This window comes from Mesoplodon densirostris, chromosome 17, assembly GCF_025265405.1.
Source record: "Mesoplodon densirostris isolate mMesDen1 chromosome 17, mMesDen1 primary haplotype, whole genome shotgun sequence".
In the NCBI taxonomy this organism is placed as follows: domain Eukaryota; kingdom Metazoa; phylum Chordata; class Mammalia; order Artiodactyla; family Ziphiidae; genus Mesoplodon; species Mesoplodon densirostris.
In genome coordinates, this window is record NC_082677.1 from 13,169,057 (window position 1) to 13,192,246 (window position 23,190).

The following is a 23,190-nucleotide window of genomic DNA, read 5'->3' on the forward strand; positions in this document are numbered from 1 at the left end:
CCTAGCGATGATCATACTGACTGAAGTAAGTCAGACCAAGAAAGACAAATATCACGTGATATCACTTAGTGATATAGTGGAACCAAAAAAACGTAACACAAATGAACTTATTTACAAAATAGAAACAGACTCACAGACATAAAAAACAAATTTATGGTTACTAAAGGGGAAGGGGGAAGGTATAAATCAGGAGTCTGGGATTAGCAGATTCACACTACTATATATAAAATAAACAACAAGAACCTACCATATAGCACAGGAAACTATATTTAATATCTTGTAATAACCTATAATGGAAAAGAATCTGAAAAAGAATATATAAAGAATACATATATAAAAGAATATATATGTATAACAGAATCACTTTGCTGTACCCCTGAAACTAACACAACATTGTAAATCAACTATACTCCAATTTTAAAAAATGAATCAGATGGACCTTAATTTAAAAAAATAGTATTGAAGGGATTCTCCATCCTCCATCCTCTATTTTGCCTCCCTGCATCTGTACATGGTGTTTCTTCCTGTAATGACTTTTTGTAACTTCTCTGCCTGGATGACTCCTGGTTTTCCATGGAAACTCAATTAAGCCACTTTCTTCTTCAGGAAGTCTCCCCTAAAACCTTCAGACCAAACTAGGAGGCATTTTCCTGGGCTCCAGGAAGGCAGCTCTGCCACAGCCTCTGTAACCCACACTGTGACAGTTGTATTGACTTTTCTTCCATCCCTAAGAATCTGGTAGTTGTTTGAGGGTAAGGCATTTGTCTTGGATTTCAGCATCACCAGCAAGTAGCAAATAGTAAAGGCTCTCTTTTTTTTTTTTTTTTTTTTTTGGCAGTACGCGGATCTCTCACTGTTGCGGCCTCTCCCGTTGCGGAGCACAGGCTCTGGACGCGCAGGCTCAGCGGCCATGGCTCACGGGCCCAGCCGCTCTGCGGCATGTGGGATCTTCCCGGACCGGGGCACGAACCAGCGTCCCCTGCATCGGCAGGCGGACTCTCAACCACTGCGCCACCAGGGAAGCCCTAAAGACTATCTTAAATAAGTGAGTGAAGGGGCTAATAAAGAAGGAGGACAGGGTGGGAAGGAGGAAAGATAATGTGGAAAACATCATAAATGAGGAAGGTAGCATGTAAACCGTTAGTGCAATCTAGCTACAAAGGTATTTTTAGCTTATAGTCAGCATTTTCTGCTTGATTAAGTATTGCAGTACACACACACATGCACACACACGAACTTCATTGTATTACCTAAGCAAGAATAAAATTCTAGGCTCTAGGACACTTCTGGAAGAAATCCAAACCTGGCCTAGGGCTTGCTGTCTTCTCATTTTGCTGTCCTCTGTCTCTGGTGTAGAACAGACACCCTGCAAGCACATGTGGACTTGCACTTGGAGAGAGAAAGAGCAGCTCTTGGCCAGAGCTCCCTAAGCCCATCCACTAGGTTCCTCATATGTTTACTCAATAGCAGCTGCCAACAAGATTTCCAACTCCCCCCGCCCCATGCACTGATATTAGAGGAGAATGTGGCAAAGGATGAAAAGTGGTTCTGGGCTGCATGTTTCAGAGCCACCTGGGGAAAATCACTGAGCCCAGAGAATGCCATGGAGAAAAACAGCAATAGTGCCCCACATTTAAAACTGAAGTCGTGTTTTGGAATGAGGAAAAGCAGGCCTTCTTATAACAAGCAGGGAGCTTGCAACGGGGCAGATGAAGGTAAAAACCATAAAGGAAACAGGTCTTAGTATTTTAGTATTTTTCTGTGGCAGCAGAGGTCATGCCACTGAGCACTCCCTAAAGCTGAAGGGGAAAAGGGAACAGAGTGTGACTCAAAGAATAAAAATATGACCTTATGGGATTGCTTTCCCAGTTCTATATTACCTAGAAGCAATCTGTAAACACGCAGCTTTAGAATTCAGCTTCAGAATCACGAATCACCAAATTATAGCACAGGCATCATACATCCTAGAGGGTTTTACTGTATGTTTCTGTTTCCAAGAATTGAGACAAAAAACAACAAACCTTTATTGAGAAAAATGTGAATATGCCTCATATGGTCGAAGGACAATGAGGGTAAGAGAAGTTTAGAAGCTCCCTCTTATTCCCGTAATTTATAAGGGATCTTGAGCAAGACTTTATATTGTATCTCAAACCATCAGGTTTTCTTAAGAACAATAATGTTTCTGTTCCATGAAGTTCTAAAAGACAACCTATTGGGTTTTTGTATTTTCCAGGAAATATGTGGGTTGGGATAAGCTGTTAAATCCATAATTTCAAAAAAGTGGTGATTCTTAATTTTGTTTCATGATGAGTGACAGAGAAGATATGAAACATTAAATAATGACCCAAATGAAAATAACCCTCAAATTTAAATGTGAATTTGGGGAAATCCCCTGGCGGTCCAGTGGTTAGGACTCCACGCTTCCACTGCAGGGGGCACAGGTTCGATCCCTGGTCTTGGAACTAAGATCCTGCAAGATGCATGGCCCCCCCAAAATGTGAATTTTTTGCAAAAGGAGCAAAAGAAACTGTTCTTCATCACTGACAAATGAAATGATCAGAGCTGATATTATTGCTACCCTTGTTTGTCAGTCATCATGGAGTCAGAAGCACCAGTTTTATACAAAAAAGTAATTCACTGGAGGACCAAGAGAAGGTTTCTAATTCACCATGAAATTTTTCAAAGATACTATCATTAACCTAATGTTTTTAAAATTTTTTATATTACATTGGACTATAGTTGATTTACAATGTTGTGCTAGTTTCAGGTGTACAGCAAAGTGATTCAGTTATACATATACATACATCTATTCTTTTCAAATTCTTTTCCCATTTAGGTTATTACAGAGCATTGAGCAGAGTTCCCTTTGCGATACAGTAGGTCCTTGTTGGTTATCTATTTTAAATATAGTGGTGTGTACATGTCAATCCCAAACTAACCTAATGTTTTTAGTTTATGTCTGCGGCAAATGAAGGCTACATTGGAAAGAGTTGTTTATCCTGTTGACGCAACGCATTTTTATTAGATGAACAGAAGAATATACCTCTTTAAAAATAAATTCCTGAGTCGTTTCCTTTTTGTATTTATTAAAGCAGTATCAAGTACAAGCTGTTTTATATCTAACTTAAAGTTAAAAATTGCTATTTTATGTTTGGAAGATATACATTTATCACACTCTAATCAGTGCAGTTTAAAAGGCTGAAATTATACAATGTTGTGGACATATACAATTTCATATTTAATTGGGGAAGAAAGAGAAGCAATCATTTTCAGATATGAATTAGAAAAAGTGGTTGCATGTCATTAATTAGCTGTAGAGAAACTCATGGGGATTGAATTCCAAGCTCTAAAATCCTAGTGTTAAATTAAATGCCTAATGACTGTCATAGTTCCGTCAGCCGGGCTGACAAGTCCTGAACAGGCATTTGCTTCATCCATTATCCAGTGGCAGGTGCTGAAATGTTTGGTCCCCAAGAGGGGGCTGGGCTGAGGCCTTGGGGAACCTTGATCGTCTTTTGCCTTTGCCTAGCAACAGCCGGTGTGGGCACTTGCTTGGAGGACAGAGGAAGAGGAAAGTAAGCTAAAGAAATGCTGTTTTTTATCCCTTTTACAAATCTCTTAATTATTTACGTCACTCAGTGAAGCCTCATGTATCAAAACCCTACCATATGCCTGGCATTTTTGATGAGCTCTGCTGTGATACCAGTTCCTGATTCTGAGGTGTAGCATGTAGCAGTCAGGTTCAAAGGGCATACATAATCAACCACCTAAAATATACTTTAAAAGTGCAAGGCAGGGCTTCCCTGGTGGCGCAGTGGTTGAGGGTCCACCTGCCGATGCAGGGGACACGGGTTCGGGCCCCGGTCCGGGAAGATCCCACATGCCGCGGAGCGGCTGGGCCCGTGAGCCATGGCCGCTGAGCCTGCACGTCCGGAGCCTGTGCTCCGCAACGGGAGAGGCCACAGCAGTGACAGGCCCGCGTACCGCAAAAAACAAAACAAAACAAAACAAAAACCAAGGCAGAAGGACAAATTGAAATCAAGTGTGTAGTATATAATCTAAGTTACTTTTGAAAGCTGATAATACAAGAATTAGAGCATGGACAACCCTAGGGTCTGAGATAAAGTTTATACATTATACATTTTTGATGAGAATGTCTTTTTAATATAAACAGTTTAGCATAGTGATTATAGCAATAGACTGTAAGAGGATAAACTTAAAATTTTTCCTATTAATTAATTAATTTATTTTTAGCAGTGTGTATGTGTCAATCCCAAACTACCAATTCAAAAGTGCAATTCAACCCACGAGGCCTAGATAAATATTCAGTACAAATATTAAAACATTTAATAATGAAGCCGCATTTGCTTCATAGCAAATGCACTTAGCTTTTTATACTGAGGGTCCATGAGGGGATAAGCAAAAACAATGATAATAAGAGTAATAACTAAATATAATAGATAGCTCCTCTTCAATGGACAAATATGCCAGGAAGTATGCCTAGATCTGGACTTGTATTGTCATGCTTCATCTTAACTACTGACCTATGAAGTAGGCAGTATTTTCCTATTTTAAAGGTGAGAAAACATAAACTTAAAGGATAATTGGTCTAACCACATACCTGATTAGGAGCAGAAAAGAGGATTATATCCATTTTACAGGCTTCATGTGTTTCATACGATATTTTATTTCAATGATACAGAGATGAGTTACTGGATACCAACAAAAAGACATCTTTCCAATAGTTCTTAGATGGCCAGAAATTTACCTGAAAGAAGGTGTGGCTACAGTATGCACACTTAGATGGAAAGTTTTTATTTCTCTATCACATGACAGGGGAATATTAATGTATGACCCCTTCCCCTCCATCTTTTCCTTTCCTTAGGTCTACTTCACCTTTTTAAGTTGGATTTTTTCCTACCTAAATCTTGAGTCTTACTTTGCAGACAGAGGAAATAAAGAAACGAAAGCCCTAAGAATTCTGTTACCAGCAGGATAGACCTTAAGAAGAGGGGAGGGCATTGGGGCCGGGCAACCATAATTGGGGGGGTGAAGAGATGGGAAGAACTTGAGAGGACCTCTGTGCTGTGCCACAAATGCAAGGACTTACTGAAGGCGAATTTCTGCATGTGGGGCTGAGACAGTTGTTTCTAAATGCTGCCCAGGTACTTCTGATGATCAGTCACATTTGGTGGCCACTGTCTTCTCTACTTGAGAAAGTCAAGGAAATCTAAAGAAGTTTTAATTCATGAGTTAAACTTTGATAGATAATTTCAAGTAGTACTTACTCAACCTTGACTGCACATGAGAATCATCTGGGTAGTTTTTTTAAAAATGCCACCACATTTCCAGGGGTTCTGGTGTAACTGTCCTGAGTGTTGGGATAGAAGCAGCAGTGCAGTGTTTCAAAAACCTCCCAGGCGATTCTACTGTGGTCCGGATGAAACCCATGACAATAGGCAAGCAATGTGAAACAGGGCAGAGGTCTTTTTATGTTAAGAGGTTCCTGGGTGGAAAGGCCCAATGGGGTAAAAGAGTACAATTGTATTATGAGTGTTTCCATTTGGCTGAAATGTGAACTATAAGTAGTGATGGTGAAAGAAGAAATTGATGATTTAGGCAGACTTCATATAAAGCAGCAGTGACACTTGTACTTTACATGAGAGAGTGAGAGAAACACTGCAATGCTTTACACAGAGCTCATATGCTCAGATTTATGATGACCAAACCGAGGGGTTCTCCAAGACTGTGGACTTTCATCAGTGCTATGCCTGGAAAACTTATCCCTAGATTTACTTTTCTTAAAACACAAGGCAAAACAAAGACTCTTTAGTGGTGTAGTAGGCAGTGGATTGAAGGAGGTAGACTAAGGGCAAGGTGTTCAACTGGAGAAACAAAATGTGAAAACAAATAAGAAGCAAGACGGCACTTGCAATAAAGCAGTGTTGCTGTCATAGCAAGAGAAACTAATGATTAATTTTGAGTTAGGAACTCAAAGGGAAGGCTTCCCAGAGAAAGTAGTATTTAAGAAGAGATCTGAAAAACATGAATGTTTTCAAAACAGTTCAAAACAGAGAAGAGAGAAAAAAGAGAGGAACATGGTAAATAATATCAAATCGAATTCAAATAACCCAGTATGTGTTAAGTAAAGTAAACTAAGGCAAAGGCATCACCATATTTACTTATATGAGTGACTCTCAAAGTTATTTCACCAGAAAAATCTCAGTTATGGAGGGGAACACTGTATGCAGCACCTTTTCTCATTTTTCTCCCCAGAAGTGCTCTCTTTGCTATTCTTCTATAATAGTTATTTGATGTCCATGAGACAGTATCTCCATAGTATGAGACATTTTTTCCCTCCAAATTATCCATACTCTTATGTGGAATTTAACAGACACAAGAAAATATGAGAGATATATTTTAGACATCCTAGACTTGAATAAGAGTGGAAAAGGAAGAAAACAAAAGATTCAAAGACAACCAATGGTTAACAAAGGTCAGCTCTTCATGCCCCATTTGTAGCAAATGCAAAGCTCTTCCATGGCTGCCACCAGAATCCAATGGATTTAAGAGGAGAGAGCCATCGTTTGCCAACACAATCCCAAGGTTCTGACATAACAGCTAGGAAGCAACATTATTATTGATTTCTCTGTGGTTTTTCTTTTCTTTTTGGTGGAGATGGGCAATGGTACATCCTTGAGGGTTGGTAGCTGCAAATTAAAATATATATATACATATAGATGCTATTTTTCCTCAACCACTACCAGAGCACCAAATGGCATCTGACTACAGACCTCCAGAAGGAGCTTCCCATGTAGATTTCAGGTACATATAGAACATGAGTGGTATTTTAATTTTGTTTTTAATATGAAATTCAGCCATTAGCAAGTTTGAATTTATACTGCCATTTATTGACTCTTTTCTAATGAAATTTGAATTTAAAAATTTTGGCACGATAAACTTATCAATAGAGAGTTTATAACATAACAAAATAAAGCTTATGAAATACCAAAAAGTTCAGCCCTATGAAGTTTTAAGAAAACAAATTTCTTTTGCTTCTTCCCCATTCATTATTTCACTGCTCTCCCATTACCCAGCACTCTTCTGGTACCTTGCCCTTTACCTCCCCTTCTCTCCTATCCAGGGGAACCCCTGGTTGTATTAGAGTTTTTTTATCCTCTGTGATTCTACTGACCCTGAATTCTACCCGCTATGTATCCTTTCTGACAGGAGGTTTGTTTCTTGATTCCACAACAAGGAGTTTTGAATAAATCAAGAAACATAAAACCATAAATCTTGAGAGCTTTAAAGAGCTGTGTTATGGAATATTTGGAATAAATACAATGCACCATGCTATTGAAGGCATCTGATTGACAGAATCTCTTCATATTTCTCTCATTGCTTCAGGATGGGATAAAAAGGTATGAGTACAGGGCTCTCCAAATGTTGATTTATGTACTTCTTTAACAACTTCCTTAATTTCTAAGAGAAAACCCAGATTAGTACCAAAGTTTAAAGTTAATGTTGCAAGACTGTTGACATACCTTCATGAAAGGGAGAAGTACATTTAAAAGAACATATACTGTTTACTATGTAGAGATTATTTTTTTCACTTTAATTTGAAGAGCTATATGGGGAGTGAACTACAGTCTTTTCACAAAAAGTAATGTATTTCATTGCTTTCCATTATTAACCTAAACACTGCAAATTAATCAGGCAAAGAAACATGCAGGGAGCCTTCCAGAACTAAGAAATTCTGTAACTTCATTCAAGTGCATTCATATTGAACATATTGAGATCAGTTCACATGGAGCTCTATCAAGTACTGAGGTAGGACTGGTGAATGAGATAGATGTGTTCCTGACATTCACAGCCTAGAGAAGGCAAGTGAAATGTAGCAATACAATGTGATCTAGAATGTGCATAATGAAGGCATTTATCCCAGAGACTGTATGGAGGGGGATTGCTTCATGGAATCTCCCTGGGGGAGCAGAGACCTGAGATGAACTTTAAAGACTGAGTAAGACTCAGCCATGTGAAGATTAATGGGAAGGTATTCCAAAAATGTAAGAGATGGACCAAAGACAAACCTCAATCTTTTGTAGACTGAAATAAGGGAAACTTGTGGTTAAATGGTAACAAGGCAAGACATTTATGTTAAAGCAGAGTTTCATTTAAGACACAAGATCCTACTAGAAGATCTTAAATATTTTGAAATCAGTAATTTCTGAATAATTTAGGAATATGTTTCATAAAACGCAACGTATGATTTCAAAGAATTTATATGAAAGTAAAATCTTATTCTCGATTTTATAATGCTATTAGCCATCCAACATTACTTTGCTCTGGAAAAACTCTCAACTCCAGGGAAATATGCTCTTTAATATTGAATAAAAGATACTCCAGAACAACTCTGTAAGAATTTTAATTTTTTTCTCCAATGTAATCGCAAAAGATTAAAATAGAAAATGCAAAGGCAGGGTCTTTTAAAAATGTATCTTTTAAAAGACATTACTAATTCTTATTTTCTTATTACATGTTATATGTTTTTAGCCTTCCTTCACCCTGCTGCAATGTTAGGTTCTATTACCTTCCAATTCCCAAACTTCATATAAGCGAAAAGTATAAGCATCTTGAAAGAAGTGTTAGAAATTATCAAATGCTTTCTATTACTTTGCTTCTGACATATCTAGCTAGGGACTAAATTTATGGCTTTTGTTCAGTAGGCTTTGAAGTTGAGTTCCCTTTGTATATTCCTAAAATATACAAAAGAACCTAAGCAAAGAAAAAAATGTTCAGTAGGAATGAACATTTTTAGTGGCTCAAGAACAAAACAGAGAACAACATATATGTAATGTTTTATCAGTTCTAATGCATGCAATTACTTGTAAGTTTCTTTCTTTGTTTGTGTGTATGATCCTTTTAATGTATTGTTGGATTCTGTTTGCTGGTATTTTGTTGAGGATTTTTGCATCTATATTCATCAGTGATATTGGTCTGTAATTTTCTTTTTTTGTAGTATCTTTGCTGGTTTTGGTATCAGGGTGATGGTGTGGCCTCACAGAATGAGTTTGGGAGTGTTCCTTCCTCCTCAATTTTTTGGAAGAGTTTGAGAAGGATGGGTGTTAGCTCTTCTCTAAATGTTTGATGGAATTCACCTGTGAAGCCATCTGGTCCTGGACTTCTGTTTGTTGGAAGATTTTTAATCACAGTTTCAATTTCATTACTTGTGATTGCTCTGTTCATATTTTCTATTTCTTCCTGGCTCAGTCTTGGAAGGTTATACCTTTCTAAGAATTTGTCTGTTTCTTCCAGGTTGTCCATTTTATTGGCATAGAGTTTCTTGTAGTAGTCTCTTAGGATGCTTTGTATTTCTGCAGTGTCTGTTGTAACTTCTCCTTTTTCATTTCTAACTTTATTGATTTGAGTCCTATCCCTCTTTTTCTTGATGAGTCTGGCTAATGGTTTATCAATTTTGTTTATTTTCTCAAAGAACCAGCTTTTAGTTTTATTGATCTTTGCTATTGTTTTCTTTGTTTCTATTTCATTTATTTCTTCTCTGATCTTTATGATTTCTTTCCTTCTGCTAACTTTGGGTTTTGTTTGTTCTTCTTTCTCTAGTTCCTTCAGGTGTAAGGTTAGATTGTTTATTTGAGATTTTTCTTGTTTCTTGAGGTAGGCTTGTATAGCTATAAACTTCCCTCTTAGAACTGCTTTTGCTGCATCCAATAGGTTTTGGATTGTTGTGTTTTCATTGTCATTTGTCTTTTTTGATTTCCTCTTTGATTTCTTCAGTGATCTCTTGGTTATTTAGTAACATATTGTTTAGCCTCCATATGTTTGTGTTTTTTACATTTTTCCCCCTGTAATTCATTTCTAATCTCATAGCGTTGTGGTCAGAAAAGATGTTTGATATGATTTCAATTTTCTTAAATTTACTGAGGCTTGATTTGTGACCCAAGATGTGATCTATCCTGGAGAATGTTCCATGTGCACTTGAGAAGAAAGTGTAATCTGCTGTTTTTTGGATGGAATGTCCTATAAATATCAGTTAAATCTATCTGGTGTATTTGTAAGTTTCATATTTAGTATTTTACAATCTTTAATCATGTGAAATTTTTCATCAATTTCTTCTAGTTGCATATTAAAATTATTCTAGTCACTTAAAAATAAAAAGAACCCTGAGTCCTAAACACAATACCCTAAAAAAATGAATTGATACTAGTACATGTGATTTTATAATCAGTGGGAATGCACAGGAAAGAAGCTGTTTCCTTTGCTGTTCAGGGAAAAGATTGTTAATTACTTTTAGGCTCCCATGACAACTGGCCAAAGAACTACAGGAAAAACTCAAAGAAGCAAATTCAGGTATCTTCAATCTTAAGTATTCAGTAACTAGCAATAGATAAAGCAGCCAGTGCTAATGTAGAATATTTAGGGCCAAGTTAAAAAAAAATGAATACATTGTTTTTCAGAAGTTTCTTTTTCTCTTTCTTTTTCATCTTATATTACATACCTAGTTTTTTCCAACTTTTGTTCTAGAACAATTACTATAATTCACCAATGAAAAGAAAACCAATATTTTCTGGAGGTAGAAGTAAATGGATTTTTGAGAACTTACTCAAAATCAGTGATGGAAACAAAAAACAATTACACTAGGTGATAAGTGTAATAGATCTGAATTTTCCTTATTTAATGTTCAAATCCATGGAAATCTAATGAAAAATGTATTACTCTTCTGCAATTTGCAATTGACTTCTTAACTTCTCATTCCCGACAAATCAAGAAACTAAGCCAGACATGAAGGAAGTTTTAGTATTTTCATCTGCTGTTGGACTAATGGCTTTCCTTTGTTAATAACTTCTAATAATGTATTTTATTAGGATCATACCTTATAATTTACTAAGAGCCTTCACACACATCCACTCATTTTACACTTCCTACAAATCTGTGAGTAAAATATTTTATATGTATAAAGAAATATATATATATATATATATATATATATATATATATATATATAATCAAATATAAAGCCCCTTAAGCAGATGAGAAAACAGAAACTCAAAGAGATCTGTGTGACCCTCTAAAGTAGCAAAACTTAAAACTTATAAATGGCAGAACCAGAACTCTCAGTGCAGAGATTCTAAAATTCATTAGTTTTACCATCACACAACATTAACTGTGTACATTTTAACACAGATGTCAAAAACCATCACTAATTATTAACCTACTTACCACCCCTCTTCAATGTGTTTCATCATCAGTAATCTGGCAAACAAATATCATCCACTTACAGTTAAACAGAAAATGCTTTAAACCCCCAACCTAATTTTGGAGTACCAATTTCCCTCACTGCCATTTAAATTCTGTGGCATTTTGATGGATAAAGTCTGGCAAAACTCACCTCTTTCTGACGGTACTTAATGGCCAATTTGAGTCTCGCGAGATCATTTCCACTTTGCTCTTCTAGGAGACTGTTGTCATCGCGGTAATTAAGAATGATTTCCAGCTCGCGGGAACTTCTTGTCTGATCCAGTAGGTCCTTAGCAAATTGTTTACACTGTCGTGACAGCTCCTCATACTCTGACTTGAATTCATTTTCCACCTTACTCAGTTCCTGGAGCTCCCAACTTAACTGAAAGGCTGTGAGAAAAGGGTCTTCACTGGACAGGGCGATGAGAGAGGGGCTGGCCAGGGCCTTGTAGATGTTGAGTCTGGAGCGGGAGTGACGGAGACTGTCCACATCCGAGCTGGACACGCATTCGACGCAGTTACAGCGGACCTCGTGGGGTCTGGGCACCGAGACGCCTTTCTGAACCAAAAGTTTTATTATCTCGTAATTATTTGTATGGGCTGCCAAAATGATGGGTGTAATGTCCGGAGTGAATTCAGAGAACTGCTTATCAAGGAGTATGGGAGGCACCTAGAAAGAAGAAAGCAGAGGTCGTGAGTAGTAACGCATTTGCTCAAGCCTGTGAATTTAAGCAACGCGCTATGGCAATGTTGAACAAGATTCACAGGTCTTTTGCCAGGTTTATGGGTTTTTTTGCAGGAGAGATAGGACTTTTTTCCCCTCAAGAGACAATAGAAAATTAAACAAAAACTAGCTCTGCAATAGAATGACACATTATTCTCTGTTCAGTCCGAATTGTGACATTTCATGATATCTTAAACTCAGTGCCTATGGAAACTCTTGATAAAAGACTTTTTTGCCTCCAACTTATTTTCTGGCTGACAATCTTTGCTTTTCTTTCCCAGTGATATGGGCTCCCTAAATAATAAGAAAGACGCTACAAAATAGTTAATGATTTGTTTTAAACCCAAGATCTTCCTCTGCAATAGAAGGTTTTAAATTCTTCAGTCAGGTTTTTTGCTTGTTTGTTTGTGTTTTATCTTCTGCAGTCCTAAGATCCAGCCTGCGATTACAGGTGGCAGCAGAACGCAAGAGCGCTAGCCCCTCTGCTTTCTGTTTTCATCCCTTCCTTTATGGTATATTTTCTAGATGACAAGAGGTGCCCCATTCTAACATCGCTGTTATTAGAAATAGATGCTTCCTGTGGAAGAACCTTAAAAACATTATGCTAAGTGAAAGAAGCCAGTCACGAAAGATCACATATTGTGTGATTCCATTTTTATAAAATATCCAAAAATAGGCCAATTTGTATATGGAGAAAGTAGTGATTGCCTAGGCTTGGGGGTAATGGAAGGGATGGGAGGTGACTGCTAAAGGACACAAAGTTTCTTTTGAGGGTGATTAAAATGTTCTAATATTGTAGTTATGGTTGCACAACCCTGTGAATATACTAAAAATCACCAAATAGTATACTTTAAGTGGGTGAATGTTATGGTATGTGAATTATATCGCAATAAAGCTATTAAAAAAGAAAAAAAAAAGAAAGAAATGCTTCCCAGTGAACCAGTTCACCAATGCACTTATGAACAATTTCCTTAGGGTTATACTCTAGGAATGGTAATGACAAAAATAATTTAATAGGCACTATTTAGTAGGCCTAAAGCACATCCACCCTCACTATTCATTATTCACATTTTATAGACATGGTCTCTTGGTGAGTAAGTGGGAATCCTGCTATTTAAACCTAGGTCCATCTGTCTGACACCCAGGCCTGTACATACTGCACTACACCCTGCTGCTTTACAATTTTTGGTTTAGTATTTCTTCCTGCTGGTGCAAAGTCATAAAGGCCTCTATGAAAATAAATGCTACATAAGGACAAGTTAAACAGGCATGGCATAAAAAGTGATGACACGTCACATTAAAATATGCTGCTAGTCAAATATGATTAAAACCACAAAAGGATCAAAAGAAAACAACTATGTAGAGGAAAACGAAAGTCATATGAAACTTCAGTAGCACTACTTTTAAGTAGAGGTGTTATCTTTATATGAGAATAATTAAACTCAAATGCTTTTAATTCATCTGGCCATTTTGAATATCCATTTATTTCATAAGACACACACACTATATATATATATACATATTTTTAACGTATTCAGTATTTTACTTAATTTTTTAGAAGACAATTTATGTATTTCCCCCACCCCTTCCTTTAAGTTAGTGTGACAATTTTCCATAATAAACGACTTAAAGGAATCTTTGGTCAAGAATGGAATGAAATAGCAAAACAAAACTCAAAAAAACCCCAAATCACTACTGCTTTAAAAAAAAAACACATCACTTTCACCAGTTATATTCAAACAAAACACATAAACTATATATACTTAACAGACAGTAGTCTGCTGGGACTCTGACAGGTCAGCCCAGCAGGCACACGTGATTGTTTATCCAGGTCCCAGAGGGTAAGCATTGCATTGAAAAATAACAATAAAACAAAAACACTTAAACAATTGCCTGTTATTGAGTGCTAATTACACACCTGAATCAAGTATTACATGGAGTCTGAAAATTGGGGATTTTCTTATTCTTCCATCACTTCTAAGTTTAGTAATTGGCATTCTTATGTATGTAGAATTTTGCTCTCTTCTCCTCTTAATTATTGAGTATTACTAATGAACCCATGGATTCTTCCTTTATTTTATTCAATATATTTTGATTCATTGCAATAATTATTCATTTTGAACTTGTTATTGAGGTATATCATACATACATACAGTAAAATGCACAGAGATCAGTGTACATTTTGAAACTTTTTTTTTTTTTTTTTTTTTTTTTTGCGGTGCATGGGCCTCTCACTGTTGTGGCCTCTCCCGTTGCGGAGCACAGGCTCCGGACGCACAGGCTCAGCGGCCATGGCTCACGGGCCCAACCGCTCTGCGGCATGTGGGATCCTCCCAGACCGGGGCACGAACTCGTGTCCCCTGCATCGGCAGGCAGACTCTCAACCACTGCGCCACCAGGAAAGCCCTTGAAACCTTTTTTAAAACGTGAACACACCTGTGTGACAAGACACAGACAAAAATCTAGATGAGGGCTTCCCTGGTGGCGCAGTGGTTAAGAATCTGCATGCCAATGCAGGGGACACGGGTTTGAGCCCTGGTCCAGGAAGATCCCACATGCCCCAGAGCAACTAAGCCCGTGCACCACAACTACTGAGCCCGCATGCCACAACTACTGAAGCCTGCGTGCCTAGAGCCGGTGCTCCAGAACAAGAGAAGCCACTGCAATGAGAAGAAGCCCATGCACCGCAACAAAGGGTAGCCCCCACTTGCTGCAACTAGAGAAAGCCCACGCGCAGCAGTGTAGACCCAATGCAGCCAAAAATAAAATAAATAAATTTATAAAAGATAAATCTAGAAGAGTGCCTGCACCCCAGGGACCTCCCTCTTGTCACCTCCCAGTCATTCCATTTTGTAATCACAAATCTAACTGCTGTCACCACAGATTACTTTCACATACTTTTTAACTTTATATAAACAAATTAAAGTATGTACTTTTTATGTCTAGCTTTCTCCATTCCACATTAGCTCTTTGAAATATATTCATATTATTAGTAGCAATCGTTTTTGTTACTTCAATTCCTCATAAATTCTGATTTATGAATATAGCACAATTTATTTACCATTCTATTTTTGATGATATTTGTGTGGTTTCTAGTCTTTGGCTATCCAGAATATTGCTCCTATGCACATTTTTGTCCATGTCTGTTGGTCTTGTATCTAGCAATGGAATTTCTGGGTCAAACGATTTTCTTAAGCAGTGATACCAATTTTCATGCCCACCACAAATTATACTTGGTATTCCCAGTTATTTATCTATCAATTTATCTATCCATCTATTTATTTACACCATTCAACTTGTTAAGCAATCAATTTGAATCGGATTATTCATTATTTATTATCAGGGTTGGGTATTGAATTTGCCTAAGGCCTTTTATACTTCTCTGAGGATAATCATAATTATTCTCCTTAGTCCTAAAAATATGGTGCGTGTGCACACAAACCCACACACCTGCGTACACACACACACAGTATAATACTATGCAAATGGTTTTAGCATAAAAAATTAGTAAATTCCCTAAGGAGAGTATGAATAAAGCAAAAGGGAAATGAATTTAGAGAAGACATTATTTTTACTTGTTAGAACTAGAAAAGGATTTTAGGAGGAATTTAAACTTAAGATTGGTTGGAACTAGCAATGTAGAAAAGTTACAGGAAAAATGACAACAAGAAGAAGAAAATAAGAAAGATGGATTCATAGCAAATACTTTCTTTAGAGTATGGGATAAATCATATAGAGATAAATAATCATAAAATGCCTCAGTGTAGATCAGGGCAAGATGAGGGACGGTTTTGAATCACATTATTTTGTAGACATTGGTGGAGTCATAGAAGAATTGAACCAGGAGAGTGATGGAGTAATTCTGAAGTATTAACATCACGCTAGCATATTTTGATTATTGAATTAAGAATAAATGGGTAGAGGCAGATAACAGAGCCTGGTAACGAGTTCAGTCTGAACTAGGGTTGTAGGAAGGGAAAAGGAGAGGCTGTGCATATGACCCATCAAGCGGTGCTGGGGGTGTGAGGGAGAGCAAGCATGGAATAGAACAATTTGAAGCAAAGATATCAGAAAATAAGAGCGGTCTAGTCCAGATGCCCTGAGATACCTGCCAGTTCAGATTTCACTTTCTTTAATGTCTACTTTGCTGGGAGGGAAAGCTGGTCAACAGAACTAAACAATTCAGAGTTCCATTACAGAATGGCCATGTGCTAATGGCACATTTTCAAAATCTTGCCCTGAAAGGGGACTTTCAGAGAAGTCCTAAATCAAATAAGGGCCAATGAACTTTCCCCTCTCTTCGGTCTGTTAGCTGGCTATGAATAACAATTGATAAAAGGCCACTTCTTACTGACTTCATTGGAAAGATGAGAGTGCCATCCACACTACCTCTTGCCTTGGAAGATGGTGATATTGAAGACAGGAAGAGGGCAGCAAGCTGAGAGACTGCTGTTTGCTGAGCTCCTGCAGCTGAGAAATTTATCCGTTGAGTAGCCACTTTGCTATCTACTAAATACTCAGAAATTTAAAGAAGTCTAAAATATAAGGCATTTGATCTCAGAAACATTTAGAAAATGCAGAAAATGGGCTTGCTCCCTCTTTTTCTTGCTTCATTCACCAGTCTATTTTCTGTCTCCATCCTGTTCTTCGTTTTATTCAGTATCTTCAATATGCAACTCTCCCTCTTTCCTTTTGTGGTGCCAACATTACAAGTGAAAAGCATATTTTTCTAACATTAAAATAAATAAATAGGTCACTAGAAGTGCTTGGTAGCTATTACCTAAAAATGGTTTTGATAGAAATATTGTATTTTTCCAAATTTTTCAAATTTGCCATTTGGCATATTTAAGGATAGATATGAAGATCATGAGGATAACCCTGTAGATAAAAATCACACTATGCTTGACTTATTTTAGCTGAAGTAAACTCTACAGACATAACACTACACCCAGGCAAACATACATGCATGAAAATATATACTCACATTACTCGTAAACAAACAACACATTCCACCGTTTAACAAATTCCAACCGATTGAATTATACAGTTGACCCACTAATCTACAACTAAGTAGAAGAGGCAGTTAAAAGAGGATCTGGAAACTAAATTTATGTCCCTGTTTCTTATGTTGCATAACTGGAAGTTTGCTCTGGCTTTTCTTCTAAGATTTATGAATGAATATTTGTTCAACGTCTTTTTCTCAGCCTTATCATAACATTAGTTACATTATTAACTGAATCATTTTCATGTCACATAGCATTCACAATGACTGACCTACACATAAGCTAATTAACACCCATTAATCAGTGTAAGTGATTAACTATTAACCCATAAACTGATAGCTTTTCTCAAATTCAACCAAATGCTTTACCTTGAAATCACTCGGCACCAGTCTGAGGCATATGTGACATCTTACCCAAATATAGAAATGTCTCTTTGGACTAACATATACATTTTTGAACTATTAATCCTGAAGTATACATTTCTAGAAGAGAAATTCATCCTGGAGTGACATTCAACCAATTTAAAAGAATTCATTCCCTTGCATTCAGCACTTATTAAACTGGGTTGTATAAACTGAGTAAAAGAAATTTACTTATATAATATTATTTGATGTATCCTAAATTATTAAGACTAAATAGATCCATATTCTAATCTGGCTGTACTCAATTAGTTATATTATCTTTGAAAGTCCCTTAATATTTCTGTTATATGAAAGAGGTTATCCCCTGTAACATGAAATTTCTATGACTCAAAAACTATTTTTATACTCCAGTTGATAGCACAGTAACTGAAAATTTATGAGAATTTTTTTTCAAGTACTTCAATAAAAATTTGTTAAAATCTTCACGTTTCATCTTGCTTTTTAACTTTGTTTTTTTTTTTTCTTTCTTTCTTTTTTTTTTTTTTTTTTTTTTTTTTTTGTGGTACGCGGGCCTCTCACTGTTGTGGCCTCTTCCGTTGCGGAGCACAGGCTCCGGATGCGCAGGCTCAGCGGCCATGGCTCACGGGCCCAGCCGCTCTGCGGCATGTGGGATCTTCCCAGACCAGGGCACGAACCCGTGTACCCTGCATCGGCAGGTGGACTCTCAACCACTGCGCCACCAGGGAAGCCCTTAACTTTGTTTTTATATAATGTATTGAAACCTACATTTCTTGAAACTCAGGATTATGAATATCAAATTTACCTCTCTCAATCACCCAGACTACCTTCTAATTCAAACCAACATAAGGGAGTTTCAACTTAGAGTTATATTTAAAAATTAATTTAACATCAGTTATTTAGAACTTGAAATTTTCATAAACATGCACATACACACACATACATATATACTCATACATGAACTTGCACAAAAATCCAAAATATGGGGAAAATACAATATTATGTTCTGAATAGGAAGACCTAATATCTTAATTATGTAGATTGTCTCAAAATAAATATGTGCATTTTATTCAGAATCTTTTTTACTTATGTTATTTTGTTTATAACTTGATAAAACTATTTTATTAGTTAATATGGAGGAATATATAACCAAGTGTTTCAAAAATTATGATATGAAGGCTATGATCCAAGGAAATATAGCAAGAAATACGGGATCAGTTGAATAGAATTTTGACCAGAATTACTTCTTTTTTTTAAAAAAAAATTATTTATTTATTTATTTTTGGCTGCTTTGGGTCTTCGTTGCTGCACGTGGGCTTTCTCTAGTTATGGCGAGCGGGGACTACTCTTCGTTTTGGTGCGTGGGCTTCTCATTGCGGTGGCTTCTCTTGTTGTGGAGCACAGGCTCAGTAGTTGTGGTGCACAGGCTTAGTTGCTCCACGGCATGTGGGATCTTCCCCAACCAGGGCTCGAACCCATGTCCCCTGTATTGGCAGGTGGATTCTTATAACCACTGTGCCACCAGGGAAGTCCCCAGAATTACTTCTTATTTTATATGGGAACTTGATATGTGAAAAAATAAAATTTCTATTCAATTGGAAATAGTGGTTCATTTATTGAAACAATTTTCTACCCCAAACAAACAAAATTAGTGTGTATCTCATTTCATAACAATAAATTTGAGATAGAGTAAATATTTAAATGTAAAAACAAAAAGCAACACAAGTTTAGAAAAAGAATTTTAAAAAATAGTTGTATAGCCCAAGGGTTGGGGAGAACTCTTAAAGCAAGATTGGAAACACAGAATATGGAAAACTACATATTTGGTTTTACAATTCTCAAGTAGAATGACCCAAGATTTTCACAGAAGAAAATCAAAACAAAACGAGTGAACAAACATAACAAAACAGAAACAGAGTCACAGATACCGTAAGTATGAACAAGTGGTTGCCAGAGGCAAGAGGGTCAGGGGTGAGTGAAATTGGTGAGGGAAATTGAGAGGCACAAATATAATATAAGCTACGAAATAAATGAATCACGGGGATGAAATGTACAGCATGGGGAATACAGTCAATAATAATGTAATAGCTTTGTATGGTGACAGATGGTAACTAGACTTATCATGGTCATCATTTTATAATGTTAGAAACATCTGTCACTATGTTGTGAACCAAGAACTAACATAAGGTTGTAGGTCAATTATACTTAAAAACAAACAAACAAAAACCAACAACAAACCTATGGAAAAAGAGATCAGATTTCTTGTTACCAGAGGTAGGAGTTGGGGGAGGGAGAAATAGATTAAGGCAGTCAAAAGGTACAACCTTCCAGTTACAAGATAAATAAGTACTAGCGATGTAATGTGTAACATGATAAATATAATTGTCACTGTTGCATGTTATATATGAAAGTTGTTAAGAGAGCAAATCCTAAGAACTGTCATCACAGGGAAGAATCTTTTCTTCTTTTATTTTGTGTCTGTATGAGATGATGGATTATGATCATCATTTCACGATTATGTAAGTCAAATAATTATGCTTAATGTTATCATAAACGTATACGGTGCTGTATGTCAATTTTATCTCAATAAAACTGGAAGGAAATAAAGGTCAGAAACATGAATGATCTTTCTCATTAATAGACAGAGAAAGGAAATATAAAATAATAATGAACTACAATTATTTTGCCAAATTTAAGGAGCTGATGCATCCACATTCATCAAAAACAAGAGGAATGCAAATTATAACAGCCTTGCTGGAAAGTTTCTGGCACTTACATAAATTCTAAGCACCATAGTCTTAGTTAGGAAACCCTTCCTACCGAAAATCAGGCACCTTGAAACTATGTATATATATCATCATTGTTTGTCATGGTAGAAACTTGGGTATCACCTGAATGTTTTTCAAAAGAGAAAGGTTGAACAAATTGTGGAATATCTCTACATGAAATATTATGATGCTATTGAATATTTTAACTTGAATGCATGCTGTATGCATCAATTTGGAGGGTTGCCCCTGAGGTCTCATTTTGTCCCATTGGAGAGTTGTAGCATAGTTATTTACGTAAAGGCTCCTTATTTTAGGTTCTTTAAACATGAGTTAACTTTATATCAGAGACTGTCCTTGGTATTACCTAATTATATCTTAACTACTTTATTTGATAAACAAAGGCCTCTATAATCATGTCCCACCCTGTGTGTTCAAATCTACATTGTACTCCACCCTGACAGGCATCCCATGGCCCAATCATTTCAGTGTCAAACTTTCCTTTCATAGTTTTCTTGTTGACTTCTGCTTATCCCTCCCACTTATCAAATTCTACCAAACCTTCAAGACCCAACTCAAACCTTATGATTTCTATGATGCCCTTTAGTACAATTGAGCTGTCATTAACCTGGCATTTTTTTCTTTAAATGGAGGCAGGAGAAAGGGAAGGTGTTGTTATTAGCTTTTTACAAGAAGAGATAAATATCAAGTTTTTGAAAGAGGAGTTTGTAAAAAAAATAAAATAAAAAGAGGAGTTTGTGGGAAAAGTGAAGAATGAGAGTGCAGATTATACAATTTATGATTCTCTTATCTCCTTTAAGTGCTCTCATACAAACTACTTATAATAACTTTACCCAAGCTTTGGTCAGTGATACATCCAGTATATAAATATAAATAATGTAACATTAATAACTGTTTCTACTTTTTTAAAGTTAATATTCATTTTAAATTACATTGGTTATATATTTTTATGGTAAGCCTATTTCAAGTCTACTTTGAATTAAAAATACCAGCAAATAGATATAGTTTGTATTGATTTGGATAGGTGTAGGACGCATATAGTGAATATACTTCTACAATAACTTGGATAACAGATTTATTTTAGAACTATGAAGCACACTTGAACCAAATGAACAAGGATCTGGCAAAAATCATTTCAACTCGGTGATACACATATGTTTGGAGTCTGATTATAGTGACACAAGTAACAACTAACATGTATGAAGCACTTATCATGTGCCATGCCCCATGCTAGGAGCTTTTCATGCCACATCTTAGTTAATCTTCAAAATCATTTTTGGAATTAGGTGTTACTGTAATCCTCTTTTGACAACTAGAATAGGCCTTAGAGAAATGCAATAGTTTGCCCATGGTCACACAGAAATCCATGCAGCTTGACTCCTGGGTCTAAATTCTTCATCAATAATCTATATGTCTTGTAAGTAAGGCAGCTGTGAGGTCCTGGAAATAGCTCAGGCATCAAGAGTGAGCATTACATCCTGCCTCAACCATTTTCAGTTGTGTGAGAATGACAAAGCCAGTTAACTTGTCCACATTTCCAGTTTCCCATTTTGAAATCTGGACATTCATTCAAGATATTTCTCCTTGTGGAATAAGAACTGGAGAAATATATATAAAGGCTTCTCAAAGTTAATACACATAGGCCTGCAGTGAAGATTTCATGTTGCAGGGCAACATGATAGCATGTGGTATCTACAAATCACTAAATAACAGGAAGGGACTAGTGTTATGTGACAAGCCTAAGATTGTTAGGAGAAAGAGCATAAAACAGTCTTGTTCAGTTTTGCCAGATTGATTTGTTTCTCTCACATAAACACAATCCCAATTATAGTGCTTGATTCATCTGAAAAGTAGGACAATTATTTCCTGGTGGGCCAGTTTCGTCAGTGTAGATGTCAAAGCTTGGAACGTGTACTTTTCATGACTGAAAATTTAAACTGTATCTCCTAAAATGGCATAGACTCTGTTGTATACTGCTATAGATATACCATAAATAATAGCTATTAAATATCATTTGCATCTTGGATAAAGAACTGGAGAAATCTATTTTGACTCCTAGGGCGACATCAAACAAATAGCAACTTTAAATCACCACCAGCTTTGGCTAGGTGTTTAATCACTAAAATAATGAGAGGATTGCTATCACTGACTCCCAGATCGTTTAGTTCACAGACATCACTTTTATTTTTAAAACTTTCTCTCTCTTTATATCTGTTACATTGAAGGAGAATCTATTAAATGATATCCAAGTGAAATCTTTTATTGGTAGAGAACGTAGCTCAACTGGCCAAGTGTATACTTAATTTTATGAGAATTACACAAATTCTGATTAGAGAGTCTAATTTTAGTTTCACTTGACAGTGTTTATCACTGTCCCTTTTTTTGAAAGTCACCAGTCCTTTGACTTCTATAACTGGGTAGTGTATTGACTCAAATCCTGGCTGTCCCACTAATGGTTTGTAGCTTTGGAAACATTATTTAACCCCCTAAACTTCGATTTTCTCATCTATAAAATGGAGATTATTATAGTCTTTACCTCGTAGCATTTTTTTAAGGATTCAAAAAGAAATACAGAATAATAATTAATATGAAAGTGTTTTGTATCAGTACATAATGTTTGATAAAACAAAATCTAGTGTAATTACTGTAATTATCTTCATCACTATCATCATCATTTTCTCTGGTTGCTTTTTCTCAGTCTCACTCACTGGGGACCCTTCTCCTAATCATCCTGTGAACACTGTTTCTTTAGGGATCAGACTTAAGCCCAGTGTTCTTCTCATTCAGCATATATGTACTCCCTGAAGGTTGGCTGTTCTCATGTTAATGATAGTCCGTATGTGTCAATATTTATTCTTCCAGCCTCCAGCTATTCAGTAATACTTTGGGGCACCCATTTTATGCCAGTCACTCTTCAAAGATTGGGGAATACAGCAGTGAACAGAACAGACAAAATCCTCACCTTTATTCTAATTGCATTCTAGAAAGAGAGGGGAGGGTAAGACACAACATGAATGAACAAGTGGATGCATAGATCAATG

At 36.5% G+C, this 23,190-nt stretch overlaps 1 protein-coding gene across 1 annotated transcript in view; it reads right to left on the bottom strand.

Annotated features, from left to right (window-relative positions):
• Nucleotides 1-23,190, bottom strand: part of TRPC4 (transient receptor potential cation channel subfamily C member 4) — a 153,445-nt gene that overhangs the window by 73,930 nt on the left and 56,325 nt on the right. Inside the window, exon 3 of the mRNA XM_060079796.1 lies at nt 11,408-11,926. Coding sequence (XP_059935779.1) covers nt 11,408-11,926 — 519 coding nt within the window. The remainder of the gene's footprint in view (nt 1-11,407; nt 11,927-23,190) is intronic.